Source organism: Bombina bombina, chromosome 11 (assembly GCF_027579735.1).
Source record: "Bombina bombina isolate aBomBom1 chromosome 11, aBomBom1.pri, whole genome shotgun sequence".
Taxonomy (NCBI): domain Eukaryota; kingdom Metazoa; phylum Chordata; class Amphibia; order Anura; family Bombinatoridae; genus Bombina; species Bombina bombina.
This window is the reverse complement of record NC_069509.1, coordinates 1,003,906-1,021,892: the sequence shown is the minus strand read 5'-3', so window position 1 is coordinate 1,021,892 and position 17,987 is coordinate 1,003,906. Positions and strand designations below refer to the sequence as shown.

Sequence of the window (17,987 nt, the reverse complement as noted above, 5' to 3'; positions counted from 1 at the left end):
TAATACCCTGTCTCTCTCTCACACACACACTGTAATACCCTGTCTCTCTCACACACACACACACACACACTGTAATACCCTGTCTCTCTCTCACACACACACACACACACTGTAATACCCTGTCTCTCTCACACACACACACACACACACACTGTAATACCCTGTCTCTCACACACACACACACTGTCATACCCTTTCTCTCACACACACACACACACTGTCATACCCTTTCTCTCTCACACACACACACTGTCATACCCTGTCTCTCACACACACACTGTAATACCCTGTCTCTCACACACACTGTAATACCCTGTCTCTCACATACACACACTGTCATACCCTGTCTCTCTCTCACACACACTGTAATACCCTGTCTCTCTCTCACACACACTGTAATACCCTGTCTCTCTCTCACACACACACTGTAATACCCTGTCTCTCACACACACACTGTAATACCCTGTCTCTCTCTCACACACACACACTGTAATACCCTGTCTTTCTCTCACACACACACTGTAATACCCTGTCTTTCTCTCACACACACTGTAATACCCTGTCTTTCTCTCACACAATGTAATACCATGCGTCTCTCTCACAGACACTGTAATACCCTGTCTCTCTCTCTCACACACACACTGTCATACCCTGTCTCTCTCACACACACACACTGTAATACCCTGTCTCTCACACACACACTGTAATACCCTGTCTCTCACACACACACTGTAATACCCTGTCTCTCTCTCACACACACACTGTCATACCCTGTCTCTCTCTCTCACACACACACACACACACACACACACACTGTAATACCCTGTGTCTCACACACACAGACACTGTAATACCCTCTCTCTCTCACACACACACACTGTAATACCCTGTCTCTCTCACACACACACTGTAATACCCTGTTTCTCTCACACACACACACACTGTAATACCCTCTCTCTCTCTCTCTCTCTCTCTCTCTCACACACACACTGTCATACCCCGTCTCTCTCTCACACACAAACACACACACACACTGTAATACCCTGTCTCTCTCACACACACACTGTCATACCCTGTCTCTCTCTCTCTCTCTCTCTCTCTCTCACACACACACACTGCAATACCCTGTCTTTCTCTCTCTCACACACACACACACACACACACACACTGTAATACCCTGTCTCTCTCTCACACACTGTTACGGTTGCCTCCAGGCTGGCTGGAAGTTGGACCGTAGAAAAGGATGCTCCTAGCGCTCACCAAAGGAGCAGCAGCACCGTGGACACTCTACAACTGCTGCGTAGCCACCATAAGTAATGCAGACTCTATGAACCACCGCTGCTGGGCTGGTATCTCGCCGTCTGCTCTGCGCCCTGGACCTATGACCAGGCTCCAGTAGGTGAACCTCTTCCTTCTGTACCAATCCCTGTAGCTAAGGGAGTATGAAGAGCATAGCAATCCCTGTAGTGATTATAAGCTGTCCCCTACAAACATGAGTCAAAGCTGCAAGTTAGAGGGTAAAAAATAGGTCTGATGTGCTGGAGCACACAGCCTGCTTTTTATTGAGGTTACATGCAAACAGGACACTCTCAGGGGGAGGCATAAAATCCCCCATCACACATTTGATATTAGATAGAGACACTCCCTTTGACAGGCCACAACATTTACTTCAGCAGATAACATTACACACAATAAAACAATGCAGTCCACCTTATCAATACTAGTCTGATTAGACAATGGGAAAGTTGATCACTAAACCTAATTAGAACTAATCCCAGCAGACTTGTATTTAGAATAGGTTTCTTGAAGCTGAACAAAATTTAACTCTTAATGGCACACAATGAAACTGAACCAAGTGGGAGAAAGCCAGGGACAAGTCATTTCACAGGTCTGGGGACATAGTCTTAAAGGGGGTATTGTTCACCAAAGTCACAATATGTCCCCAGACGGTTCCCAAAGGGCCACACACACCCAACAAAAGTCAATATACTCTCAGGGGCACAATCTTCCAGGGGCCATAGTCATGAGGAAGGAGGCTGGCAAATAGGCTTCTCCAAAATCCAGGGAAGCAGGGCAACCTTCCATTTAAAGGGCCAGTCACAAATAGCAGTTTGTAACATATCTCCCCTTTTGGAGTGAGACTAACAAGGCACCTGACCTTCTGTCGGTCAGTGCCTAAGTTAGTCTCGCAACCCACCCACAAATAAACACTAGCAGCAAAGCAGCCCCCCCACAACAAGTAGCACTGGCCTGTAGGTTCCAGGTTATAGGATGAAAGTGTAGCATCCTCTGCCTTCCTGGCGCAGCTGGGCAAATAGCTGATGGTACTTGGGGGGCAGAGGCCAGCGGCACTCTGCCCTGGTGCCAGCGCTTCTGCTGGGGTGAGGGGTTTGCAGGCCAGTCCTGTAACAAGGGGGTCTGTAGGGCAGAGGCCAGCAGCGCTCTGTCCTGATGCCAGCTCTTCTGCTGGGGGAATTGGGGCATAGTCCTGCCCGGTGGCAAAGGGAACGTGGGGGTCAGTGGGGGTTAACATCTCCACTGTTAACCCTGGGCCCAAGTTAGGAGTTAGCTGGGGAGAGGGAGATTGGCTTACCTCCTCCTCCTGATACTCCGGCGGCCGTTGGGAAGGGAGGTCGATGCTCTCCTCTTCCTGTGGAACATGCTGCGGCTGGGGAGAGAGACCGGTTGTCTCCTCTCCCTGGAAGGCACACTCCTGCTGGGGAGGGAGGTCGATGCTCTCCCCTCCCTGTAGCTGGGTCTGTCGCTGGGGATCTGGGCCGCCTGCCCAGCATCCCTGTAGGGCCGGTAGAGAGACTGCGGTCCCATCTCCACCTGCCTGCTGGGGGTCCTCCCAGGACCAGTCTATGAGGCCTGCTGCCTCTGGTATCTCTGGTTGGGGTTGGGGAAGGAGACCGGTTGTCTCTTCCCTCTGCACAGTATACTGCCGCTGGGGAGGGAGGTCGCTGCTCTCCTCTCCCTGTGGAACATGCTGCGGCTGGGGAGAGAGACCAGGTGTCCATACCCTCAAACTCCACAGTTGGCACTCAAAGGCTCGTGCCGCTTTGTTCTCCGTATCCAATTCCCGGATGCTGCGACTGACTACCTCCTGCGCAGGGTCTGGACCATATCGGACTAGCCGCCTCTTTACCTCTGGAACGAAATCCGCGCCCTCATAGCGACGGATCCGGTTGAGGTGCTCTTCACATGGTTCTGACCAGTATCTTGTCAGCTCCATGCTGCTGTAGGTAGGGACGCTGCGCAGTGGCTAGCGTTGCCCTCAATTACTCTCCTACGATACCAGTGCTGTTGTGGTGCTGCTCCTTGCGCTAGGACGCCAATCCCACCGCTGCCGCCAAATGTTACGGTTGCCTCCAGGCTGGCTGGAAGTTGGACCGTAGAAAAGGATGCTCCTAGCGCTCACCAAAGGAGCAGCAGCACCGTGGACACTCTACAACTGCTGCGTAGCCACCATAAGTAATGCAGACTCTATGAACCACCGCTGCTGGGCTGGTATCTCGCCGTCTGCTCTGCGCCCTGGACCTATGACCAGGCTCCAGTAGGTGAACCTCTTCCTTCTGTACCAATCCCTGTAGCTAAGGGAGTATGAAGAGCATAGCAATCCCTGTAGTGATTATAAGCTGTCCCCTACAAACATGAGTCAAAGCTGCAAGTTAGAGGGTAAAAAATAGGTCTGATGTGCTGGAGCACACAGCCTCCTTTTTATTGAGGTTACATGCAAACAGGACACTCTCAGGGGGAGGCATAAAATCCCCCATCACACATTTGATATTAGATAGAGACACTCCCTTTGACAGGCCACAACATTTACTTCAGCAGATAACATTACACACAATAAAACAATGCAGTCCACCTTATCAATACTAGTCTGATTAGACAATGGGAAAGTTGATCACTAAACCTAATTAGAGCTAATCCCAGCAGACTTGTATTTAGAATAGGTTTCTTGAAGCTGAACAAAATTTAACTCTTAATGGCACACAATGAAACTGAACCAAGTGGGAGAAAGCCAGGGACAAGTCATTTCACAGATCTGGGGACATAGTCTTAAAGGGGGCATTGTTCACCAAAGTCACAATATGTCCCCAGACGGTTCCCAAAGGGCCACACACACCCAACAAAAGTCAATATACTCTCAGGGGCACAATCTTCCAGGGGCCATAGTCATGAGGAAGGAGGCTGGCAAATAGGCTTCTCCAAAATCCAGGGAAGCAGGGCAACCTTCCATTTAAAGGGCCAGTCACAAATAGCAGTTTGTAACACACACACACTGACATACCCTGTCTCTCTCTCTCTCACACACACACACACACACACACACACACACACACACACACTGTAATACCCTGTGTCTCACACACACACACACACACACACACACTGTAATACCCTGACTCTCTCAAAAACACACTGTCATACCCTGTCTCTCTCACACACACACTGTCATACCCTGTCTCTCTCTCACACACACACTGTAATACCCTGTCTCTCTCTCTCACACACACACACACACACACACTGTAATACCCTGTCACTCTCACACATACACACACTGTAATACCCTGTCTCTCTCACACACACACACACTGTAATACCCTGTCTCTCTCTCTCACACACACACACACACACACACACACACTGTAATACCCTGTCTCTCTCACACACACACACTGTAATACCCTGTCTCTCACACACACACACACTGTCATACCCTTTCTCTCACACACACACACACACACACTGTCATACCCTTTCTCTCTCACACACACACACACTGTCATACCCTGTCTCTCACACACACACACTGTAATACCCTGTCTCTCACACACACACTGTAATACCCTGTCTCTCACATACACACACTGTCATACCCTGTCTCTCTCTCACACACACTGTAATACCCTGTCTCTCTCTCTCACACACTGTAATACCCTGTCTCTCTCTCACACACACACTGTAATACCCTGTCTCTCACACACACACTGTAATACCCTGTCTCTCTCTCTCACACACACACACACACACACACACACTGTAATACCCTGTCTCTCTCTCTCACACACACACACACACACACACACACACATTGTAATACCCTGTCTCTCTCACACACACACTGTTATACCCTGTCTCTCTCTCTCTCACACACACACACTGTAATACCCTGTGTCTCACACACACAGACACTGTAATACCCTCTCTCTCTCACACACACACACTGTAATACCCTGTCTCTCTCACACACACACTGTAATACCCTGTTTCTCTCACACACACACACTGTAATACCCTGTCTCTCTCTCTCTCTCTCTCTCTCTCTCACACACACACACACACACACTGTCATACCCCGTCTCTCTCTCACACACAAACACACACACACACTGTAATACCCTGTCTCTCTCACACACACACTGTCATACCCTGTCTCTCTCTCTCTCTCTCTCTCTCTCTCTCTCTCTCACACACACACACTGTAATACCCTGTCTCTCTCTCACACACACACACACTGTAATACCCTGTCTTTCTCTCTCACACACACACACACACACACACACTGTAATACCCTGTCTCTCTCACACACACACTCTCATACCCTGTCTCTCTCTCTCTCTCTCTCACACACACACACTGTAATACCCTGTCTCTCTCTCACACACAAACTGACATACCCTGTCTCTCTCTCACACACACACACACACACACACACACACACACACACACTGTAATACCCTGTGTCTCACACACACACACACACACACACACACACACACACTGTAATACCCTGACTCTCTCACAAACACACTGTCATACCCTGTCTCTCACACACACTGTCATACCCTGTCTCTCTCACACACACACTGTCATACCCTGTCTCTCTCTCACACACACACACACTGTAATACCCTGTCTCTCTCTCACACACACACACACACACACACACACTGTAATACCCTGTCTCTCTCTCACACACACACTGTAATACCCTGTCTCTCTCTCTCACACACACACACACTGTAATACCCTGTCACTCTCACACACACACACACACACACACACACACTGTAATACCCTGTCTCTCTCACACACACACACTGTAATACCCTGTCTCTCTCTCACACACACACACACACACACACACACACACACACTGTAATACCCTGTCTCTCTCACACACACACACTGTAATACCCTGTCTCTCACACACACACAAACTGTCATACCCTTTCTCTCACACACACACACACACACACTGTCATACCCTTTCTCTCTCACACACACACACACACACACACTGTCATACCCTGTCTCTCACACACACACACACTGTAATACCCTGTCTCTCACACACACACTGTAATACCCTGTCTCTCACATACACACACTGTCATACCCTGTCTCTCTCTCACACACACTGTAATACCCTGTCTCTCTCACACACACACACTGTAATACCCTGTCTTTCTCTCTCGCACACACACACTGTAATACCCTGTCTCTCTCTCTCACACACACACACACACAGTGTCATACCCTGTCTCTCTCTCTCACACACACACACTGTAATACCCTGTCTCTCACACACACTGTAATACCCTGTCTCTCACACACACTGTAATACCCTGTCACTCACACACACACTGTAATACCCTGTCTCTCTCACACACACACTGTAATACAATGTCTCTCTCACACACACACACACTGTAATACCCTGTCTCTCTCACACACACACACTGTAATACCCTGTCTCTCTCACACACACTGTCATACCCTGTCTCTCTCTCTCACACACACACACACTGTAATACCCTGTCTCTCACACACACTGTAATACCCTGTCTCTCACACACACTGTAATACCCTGTCACTCACACACACACTGTAATACCCTGTCTCTCTCACACACACACTGTAATACCCTGTCTCTCTCACACACACACACTGTAATACCCTGTCTCTCTCACACACACACACACTGTAATACCCTGTCTCTCTCACACACGCACTGTAATACCCTGTCTCTCTCACACACACACACTGTCATACCCTGTCTCTCTCACACACACTGTAATACCCTGTCTCTCACACACACTGTAATACCCTGTCTCTCTCACACACACACACTGTAATACCCTGTCTCTCACACACACACACTGTAATACCCTGTCTCTCTCACACACACACTGTAATACCCTGTCGCTCACTCTCACACACACACTGTAATACCCTGTCTCTCTCACACACACACACTGTAATACCCTGTGTCTCACACACAGAGACACTGTAATACCCTGTCTCTCTCACACACACACTGTAATACCCTGTCTCTCTCACACACACACTGTAATACCCTGTTTCTCTCACACACACACTGTAATACCCTCTCTCTCTCTCTCTCTCTCTCACACACACACTGTCATACCCTGTCTCTCTCTCTCACACACACACACACTGTCATACCCTGTCTCTCTCACACACACAAACACACACACACTGTAATACCCTGTCTCTCTCAAACACACACTGTCATACCGTCTCTCTCACACACACTGTAATACCCTGTCTCTCTCTCTCACACACACACACACTGTAATACCCTGTCTCTCTCTCACTCACACACTCTAATACCCTGTCTCTCTCACACACACACTGTAATACCCTGTCTCTCTCACACACTCACACACTGTAATACCCTGTCTCTCACACACACACACACACTGTCATACCCTTTCTCTCTCACACACACACACACACACACACTGTCATACCCTGTCTCTCACACACACACTGTAATACCCTGTCTCTCACATACACACACTGTCATACCCTGTCTCTCTCACTCACACACACACACACACTGTCATACCCTGTCTCTCACACACACACACTGTAATACCCTGTCTCTCACATACACACACTGTAATACCCTGTCTCTCACATACACAGACTGTCATAACCTGTCTCTCTCACACACACACTGTCATACCCTGTCTCCCTCACATACACACACTGTCATACCCTGTCTCTCTCACACACACACTGTCATACCCTGTCTCCCTCACACACACACACACACTGTAATACCCTGTCTCTCACACACACACTGTCATACCCTGTCTCTCTCACACACACACTGTCATACCCTGTCTCTCTCACACACACACACACACACACACTGTCATACCCTGTCTCTCACACACACACTGTAATACCCTGTCTCTCACATACACACACTGTAATACCCTGTCTCTCACATACACAGACTGTCATAACCTGTCTCTCTCACACACACACTGTCATACCCTGTCTCCCTCACATACACACACTGTCATACCCTGTCTCTCTCACACACACACTGTCATACCCTGTCTCCCTCACACACACACACTGTAATACCCTGTCTCTCACACACACACTGTCATACCCTGTCTCTCTCACACACACACTGTCATACCCTGTCTCTCTCACACACACACACACACACTGTCATACCCTGTCTCTCTCACACACACACACACACACACACACTGTCATACCCTGTCTCTCACACACACACACTGTCATACCCTGTCTCTCTCACACACACACTGTCATACCCTGTCTCTCTCTCACACACACACACACACTGTAATACCCTGTCTCTCTCTCTCTCTCTCACACACACTGTAATACCCTGTCTCTCTCTCACACACACACACTGTAATACCCTGTCTCTCACATACACACACTGTAATACCCTGTCTCTCACACACACACATTGTAATACCCTGCCTCTCTCTCTCACACACACACTGCAATACCCTGTCTCTCACACACAAACACACACACTGTCATACCCTGTCTCTCACACACACACTGTAATACCCTGTCTCTCACATACACACACTGTCATACCCTGTCTCTCTCACTCACATACACACACTGTAATACCCTGTCTCTCTCACACACACACTGTAATACCCTGTCTCTCACATACACACACTGTCATACCCTGTCTCTCTCACTCACATACACACACACACTGTAATACCCTGTCTCTCTCTCTCTCACACACACACACTGTAATACCCTCTCTCTCTCTCTCTCTCTCTCTCTCTCTCTCTCTCTCTCTCTCTCACACACACACACTGTAATACCCTGTCTCTCACATACACACACTGTAATACCCTGTCTCTCACACACACACATTGTAATACCCTGCCTCTCTCTCACACACACACTGTAATACCCTGTCTCTCACACACACACACACATTGTAATACCCTGCCTCTCTCTCACACACACACTGTAATACCCTGTCTCTCACACACACACATTGTAATACCCTGCCTCTCTCTCTCTCTCTCTCTCTCTCTCTCACACACACACACACTGTAATACCCTGTCTCTCACACACACACACTGTCATACCCTGTCTCTCACACACACACTGTAATACCCTGTCTCTCACATACACACACTGTCATACCCTGTCTCTCTCACTCACATACACACACTGTAATACCCTGTCTCCTCACTCTCACAAACACTCTAATATTTTGTGTAATTCTAATGCAGAATTTTTTTCTTCAGGTCCCGGGTCCTGGTTTGTTTTGGGCTTTTGCAATGGATCCCAACAGTCCCCTATAGACATTATTGAGAGTTCTGTAAATACTAATACCAGCCTAGGGGAACTTAAGTTCAACAACTACAATGATAAGAACAAGCTTCTGGCTGTCACTAACAATGGACACTCAGGTACAGAGCACACTGCAGGCGCTAACAATGGGCACTCAGGTACAGAGCACACTGCAGGCGCTAACAATGGGCACTCAGGTACAGAGCACACTGCAGGCGCTAACAATGGGCACTCAGGTACAGAGCACACTGCAGGCGCTAACAATGGGCACTCAGGTACAGAGCACACTGCAGGAGCTAACAATGGACACTCAGGTACAGAGCACACTGCAGGCACTAACAATGGGCACTCAGGTACAGAGCACACTGCAGGCGCTAACAATGGGCACTCAGGTACAGAGCACACTGCAGGCGCTAACAATGGGCACTCAGGTACAGAGCACACTGCAGGCGCTAACAATGGGCACTCAGGTACAGAGCACACTGCAGGCGCTAACAATAACCTTGTCTGTCTCTCTGCTTCACCAGTAGAATGGTTAATGCTGTATAAAATCTCTGGTTACTTTATCCTCTGTCTGTGATAAGGTTTCCCCCTGATCTAATGTATGTCCCATGTGACTGCTATTACCTATACACCACTAGCTTGTCAGGGCACTTGTAGTTTGCAGCATGTGGGTGGTTTCTAAGTCTTTGGAGTTAAACACATAGTTAGACTAAGGACTAGACTACTTTCTTATCTTATCTCTAATCTCCCTGAATTACCTGCTACACTTTCTCCTGTCTGTCTTTAACTTATCATCCTTTCTCCTTAAAGTCACAAACATCACTCAGACTATCCATATCTCTCCTTCTAATCTTTCTTCCCCCTCTACAGCACACATGCACTTTATTCCTATCTCACATCCCTCAGCCAACCATGCTCCACTGCTACTAATCTAAGATACATAAGACTCTTATCTTCATACTCTTACCATACTTCTCCTTGCAGCTGGGGATGTATTGCCTAACCCAGGTCCACCCTCTACCTCTCTCTGCTCACTACCCAGACTGACAGCTCCAAAACTTCATCCGCATAACCCTCTCCACCTCATTAACTGCACTTCTGTTAAAACCCCACAATACTCTTGTGCCCTTTGTATGCAATAAGCTCACTTCTATTCACAACCTATTCATTTCACAATCACTTAACCTATTAACCCTCACATAAACTTGTCTCTCCTCCTCTAACACAACTGCAGGCTCTCTGTCCTATGGCGGCCTGGACTTTTGTCACGTTCCCAGGCGAGGAGACAGACAAGGAGGGGGAGTAGACATTCTTCTGTCTTCATACTGTACCTTTCACTGCATTCCTATACCCCCCTCACTTTCTTTCTCATCTTTTGAAGTTAACATAGTTTTCTGTGTTGCTATTATCTATTGGCCTCCTGGCCCAGCATCACAATTTAAAGACCACTTTTTGTTCCTGGCTCCCACACACTTCCCCTATTGTAACGTCTCTTCTCTCATCTTAGGGCACTTCAACAAACCCAATGACATTTCTAATATACCTGCTGCCTCTAAACTTCTATCTCTTACCACTTATTTGGCCTGTCCCAGTGAACAACATCTCCAACCCACTGTGAAGGCAACTCAACTGATCTGGTCTTCACCAATATCTGTGCCATTTCCAACTTCTTTAACTTCCCCTTTCCTCTCTCTGACCACCATCTACTTTCTCTCTTAACCTACCTGTAGTATTCTTAAAATCTCCCAAAAAATGCTACCTTACAGGAATTTTAATGACTCTCATAGACTTTTCTTCTCAAGTAAAATCTTTACCCTCCAATTATCCCTCTCTTGCCCAGACCTTGTGGCCATATGGTCTAATTCTGCACTAAAATCAACACTTGACAAAGCAGCACCCTCCACTGTTTACCGTGTATCATGTACTCAATGACAACCATCTCATACATCCAACCCCTGAAGGCTATTTTTAACATTTAACTCCCTTCTATGTCCGCCTGCACCTCCGCCCACTACCAAACTCACTGCTCAGATTATTGCTGATCACTTCAAAAATAATATTGACACAATTAGAAAAGACACTACCCACGCCTTCTATTAACAAAACTCTACACTACTTTCCTCCTATAACAGAAGTCTTCCTATTTTCTGCTCATCTCGCAACCTGTCCACTTGACCCTATTCCTTTATGACTTCTTTCCTCTCTCTCTGCTTCCCTAACCCCTGCCCTAACTCATCTCTTTAACCAGTCTCTCACCACTGGTGCATTTCCTGATACATTCAAGCATTTATCAATCACACCAATCCTAAAAAAGCCCTCGCTTGACCCCTCCACCCCTTCAAACCTTTGGACGGTCTCCTTACTTCCCTTTGCCTCCAAATTATTGGAATTACTAGTCTATAATTGCCTAACTTAATTTCTCTCAACTAACTCCTTACTTGACCCACTACAATTTGGTTTCCACCCCACTCAACTGAAGCCGTAACAAAAACGGTTTAGACTGTGTGATTGGTAGGGAATGTAGCTCACCTTTAAAAACGTTATCCCATATGTTTACAAGTGAATTGTGATATAAGGTGGCGCAACTTAGCTTGCGATTCCCAACGTATATGTATAAATTTAGATATTGCAGGTCATTATACACACCTGAATCTATGTACTCCTTTGGAAAATATGTATGATCACACAATGGTAAATTAAAAAAATACAATTTTATTGTTTATAATAAGCGAGTTTTCATATATAGTATATTTTTTTTATAAAAAACTGGACACCGGTGTCTATTTAAAATTCAATACATAAAATGATATATAAATATCTATTGTTTGCAAATGTATCCAATATAGTATTACTTGAGCCTTACAATGTTGCTAACAAAAACATGTCCGCAATTCTAAATAACCTGTCTGCTTTCAAATGTAGTACTTTACAGTTATACAATATTATACATACAAATTCATATGAAGTTTGTGGGGTTAATACTTTACAGTTATACAATCTTATACATACAAATTCATATGAAGTTTGTGGGGTTAATACTTTACAGTTATACAATCTTATACATACAAATTCATATGAAGTTTGTGGGGTTAATACTTTACAGTTATACAATCTTATACATACAAATTCATATGAAGTTTGTGGGGTTAATACTTTACAGTTATACAATCTTATACATACAAATTCATATGAAGTTTGTGGGGTTAATACTTTACAGTTACACAATCTTATACATACAAATTCATATGAAGTTTGTGGGGTTAATACTTTACAGTTATACAATCTTATACATACAAATTCATATGAAGTTTGTGGGGTTAATACTTTACAGTTATACAATCGTATACATAAAAATTCATATAAAGTTTGTGGGGTTAATACTTTACAGTTATACAATCTTATACATACAAATTCATATGAAGTTTGTGGGGTTAATACTTTACAGTTATACAATCTTATACATACAAATTCATATGAAGTTTGTGGGGTTAATACTTTACAGTTATACAATCTTATACATACAAATTCATATGAAGTTTGTGGGGTTAATACTTTACAGTTATACAATCTTATACAAACAAATTCATATGAAGTTTGTGGGGTTAATACTTTACAGTTATACAATCTTATACATAAAAATTCATATGAAGTTTGTGGGGTTAATACTTTACAGTTATACAATCTTATACATAAAAGTTCATATGACGTTTGTGGGGTTAATACTTTACAGTTATACAATCTTATACATAAAAATTCATATGACGTTTGTGGGGTTAATACTTTACAGTTATACAATCTTATACATAAAAGTTCATATGAAGTTTGTGGGATTAATACTTTACAGTTATACAATCTTATACATACAAATTCATATGAAGTTTGTGGGGTTAATACTTTACAGTTATACAATCTTATACATAAAAATTCATATGAAGTTTGTGGGGTTAATACTTTACAGTTATACAATCTTATACATACAAATTCATATGAAGTTTGTGGGGTTAATACTTTACAGTTATACAATCTTATACATAAAAATTCATATAAAGTTTGTGGGGTTAATACTTTACAGTTATACAATCTTATACATACAAATTCATATGAAGTTTGTGGGGTTAATACTTTACAGTTATACAATCTTATACATACAAATTCATATGAAGTTTGTGGGGTTAATACTTTACAGTTATACAATCTTATACATACAAATTCATATGAAGTTTGTGGGGATAATACTTTACAGTTATACAATCTTATACATACAAATTCATATGAAGTTTGTGGGGTTAATACTTTACAGTTATACAATCTTATACATACAAATTCATATGAAGTTTGTGGGGTTAATACTTTACAGTTATACAATCTTATACATACAAATTCATATGAAGTTTGTGGGGTTAATACTTTACAGTTATACAATCGTATACATAAAAATTCATATAAAGTTTGTGGGGTTAATACTTTACAGTTATACAATCTTATACATACAAATTCATATGAAGTTTGTGGGGTTAATACTTTACAGTTATACAATCTTATACATACAAATTCATATGAAGTTTGTGGGGTTAATACTTTACAGTTATACAATCTTATACAAACAAATTCATATAAAGTTTGTGGGGTTAATACTTTACAGTTATACAATCTTATACATAAAAATTAATATGAAGTTTGTGGGGTTAATACTTTACAGTTATACAATCTTATACATAAAAGTTCATATGACGTTTGTGGGGTTAATACTTTACAGTTATACAATCTTATACATAAAAATTCATATGACGTTTGTGGGGTTAATACTTTACAGTTATACAATCTTATACATAAAAGTTCATATGAAGTTTGTGGGATTAATACTTTACAGTTATACAATCTTATACATACAAATTCATATGAAGTTTGTGGGGTTAATACTTTACAGTTATACAATCTTATACATAAAAATTCATATGAAGTTTGTGGGGTTAATACTTTACAGTTATACAATCTTATACATACAAATTCATATGAAGTTTGTGGGGTTAATACTTTACAGTTATACAATCTTATACATACAAATTCATATGAAGTTTGTGGGGTTAATACTTTACAGTTATACAATCTTATACATACAAATTCATATGAAGTTTGTGGGGATAATACTTTACAGTTATACAATCTTATACATACAAATTCATATGAAGTTTGTGGGGTTAATACTTTACAGTTATACAATCTTATACATACAAATTCATATGAAGTTTGTGGGGTTAATACTTTACAGTTATACAATCTTATACATAAAAATTCATATGAAGTTTGTGGGGTTAATACTTTACAGTTATACAATCTTATACATAAAAATTCATATGAAGTTTGTGGGGTTAATACTTTACAGTTATACAATCTTATACATAAAAATTCATATGAAGTTTGTGGGGTTAATACTTTACAGTTATACAATCTTATACATAAAAATTCATATGAAGTTTGTGGGGTTAATACTTTACAGTTATACAATCTTATACATACAAATTCATATGAAGTTTGTGGGGTTAATACTTTACAGTTATACAATCTTAAACATAAAAATTCATATGAAGTTTGTGGGGTTAATACTTAACAGTTATACAATCTTATACATACAAATTCATATGAAGTTTGTGGGGTTAATACTTAACAGTTATACAATCTTATACATACAAATTCATATGAAGTTTGTGGGGTTAATACTTTACAGTTATACAATCTTATACATAAAAATTCATATGAAGTTTGTGGGGTTAATACTTTACAGTTATACAATTTTATACATACAAATTCATATGAAGTTTGTGGGGTTAATACTTTACAGTTATACAATCTTATACATAAAAATTCATATGAAGTTTGTGGGGTTAATACTTTACAGTTATACAATTTTATACATACAAATTCATATGAAGTTTGTCGGGTTAATACTTTACAGTTATACAATCTTATACATAAAAATTCATATGAAGTTTGTGGGGTTAATACTTTACAGTTATACAATCTTATACATAAAAATTCATATGAAGTTTGTGGGGTTAATACTTTACAGTTATACAGTTTTATACATAAAAATTCATATGAAGTTTGTGGGGTTAATACTTTACAGTTATACAATCTTATACATACAAATTCATATGAAGTTTGTGGGGTTAATATCATCGTCAGCCCAATTTCTGTGGGCACAGCTAATGAAAGTGTTATTCGTTTTGAGGCAAAATAGCCCAATAGTACCTTATAGTGTTTCTGATTGAATACACTATTTGCGGTGAATCCGTGGTAAAAAGGATATAAATATGTATCCCCAAAGAAGCCTCAGTTGAGAGCTGTGCTTCTATTCTTTGTAGGAGGTGAATAGCATTCAGTATTGATAAATCCTTATGGGTCTTTGGTTTCTCCGATGGTCATTTGTTTTTTTGAGACCCTCCTCACTTTATGTTGGCTCTTTTTTTTGTTTTTGTTTTTTGTTGTTGCGGTCTTATATTCACCGTTCCTGCAGGTCTTTACTCCGAGACTTTGAATGCTGTTATAGCGTTTCCTTAGCGGTGATCTTCTTGCGGTCTGTTGTTAACCGCTTCCTGCTGTTGTGGCCGCTTCTGTTAAGTGTTGGGGTGGCTCCTTGCTCCTCAATGCGGTCAGGTTGTATACCGCTAGTTGAATTAGGATGGCGGTTTTCCTTACCGGACTTTAGAAGGATTCTGAATTTTGGATTTACAGGGTTGGTAAATTGCTCTGTTTGTTCTATGTTCACCTGTACAACACACCTCAATCAGTGTGACAGGTACTCTGGTATCATTCTCTCTTCCTGGCTATGGTCCCCCACAATGCACCATTTTTGCCTCAAAACGAATAACACTTTCATTAACTGTGCCCACAGAAATTGGGCTGACGGCGATATTAACCCCACAAACTTCATATGAACTTTTATGTATAAGATTGTATAACTGTAAAGTATTAACCCCACAAACTTCCTATTAATTTTTATGTATAAGATTGTATAACTGTAAAGTATTAACCCCACAAACTTCATATGAACTTATGTATAAGATTGTATAACTGTAAAGTATTAACCCCACAAACTTCATATGAATTTGTATGTATAAGATTGTATAACTGTAAAGCATTAACCCCACAAACTTCATATGAATTTGTATGTATAAGATTGTATAACTGTAAAGTATTAACCCCACAAACTTCATATGAATTTTTATGTATAAGATTGTATAACTGTAAAGTATTAACCCCACAAACTTCATATGAATTTTTATGTATAAGATTGTATAACTGTAAAGCATTAACCCCACAAACTTCATATGAATTTGTATGTATAAGATTGTATAACTGTAAAGTATTAACCCCACAAACTTCATATGAATTTGTATGTATAAGATTGTATAACTGTAAAGTATTAACCCCACAAACTTCATATGAATTTGTATGTATAAGATTGTATAACTGTAAAGTATTAACCCCACAAACTTCATATGAATTTGTATGTATAAGATTGTATAGCTGTAAAGTATTAACCCCACAAACTTCATATGAATTTTTATGTATAAGATTGTATAGCTGTAAAGTATTAACCCCACAAACTTCATATGAATTTTTATGTATAAGATTGTATAATTGTAAAGTATTAACCCCACAAACTTCATATGAATTTGTATGTATAAGATTGTATAACTGTAAAGTATTAACCCCACAAACTTCATATGAATTTGTATGTATAAGATTGTATAACTGTAAAGCATTAACCCCACAAACTTCATATGAATTTTTATGTATAAGATTGTATAACTGTAAAGCATTAACCCCACAAACTTCATATGAACTTTTATGTATAAGATTGTATAACTGTAAAGTATTAACCCCACAAACTTCATATGAATTTGTATGTATAAGATTGTATAATTGTAAAGTATTAACCCCACAAACTTCATATGAATTTGTATGTATAAGATTGTATAACTGTAAAGTATTAACCCCACAAACTTCATATGAATTTGTATGTATAAGATTGTATAACTGTAAAGTATTAACCCCACAAACTTCATATGAATTTGTATGTATAAGATTGTATAACTGTAAAGTATTAACCCCACAAACTTCATATGAATTTGTATGTATAAGATTGTATAGCTGTAAAGTATTAACCCCACAAACTTCATATGAATTTGTATGTATAAGATTGTATAACTGTAAAGTATTAACCCCACAAACGTCATATGAACTTTTATGTATAAGATTGTATAACTGTAAAGTATTAACCCCACAAACTTCATATGAATTTGTATGTATAAGATTGTATAACTGTAAAGTATTAACCCC

The 17,987-nt window shown here is 41.4% G+C and overlaps 1 protein-coding gene across 1 annotated transcript in view; it reads left to right on the top strand.

Moving 5' to 3' along the window:
* LOC128641952 (carbonic anhydrase 4-like) overlaps positions 1-17,987 on the top strand; it is a 241,488-nt gene that overhangs the window by 91,578 nt on the left and 131,923 nt on the right. Inside the window, exon 4 of the mRNA XM_053694553.1 lies at positions 9,596-9,760. Within this exon, the coding sequence (XP_053550528.1) occupies positions 9,596-9,760 (165 nt within the window). The remainder of the gene's footprint in view (positions 1-9,595; positions 9,761-17,987) is intronic.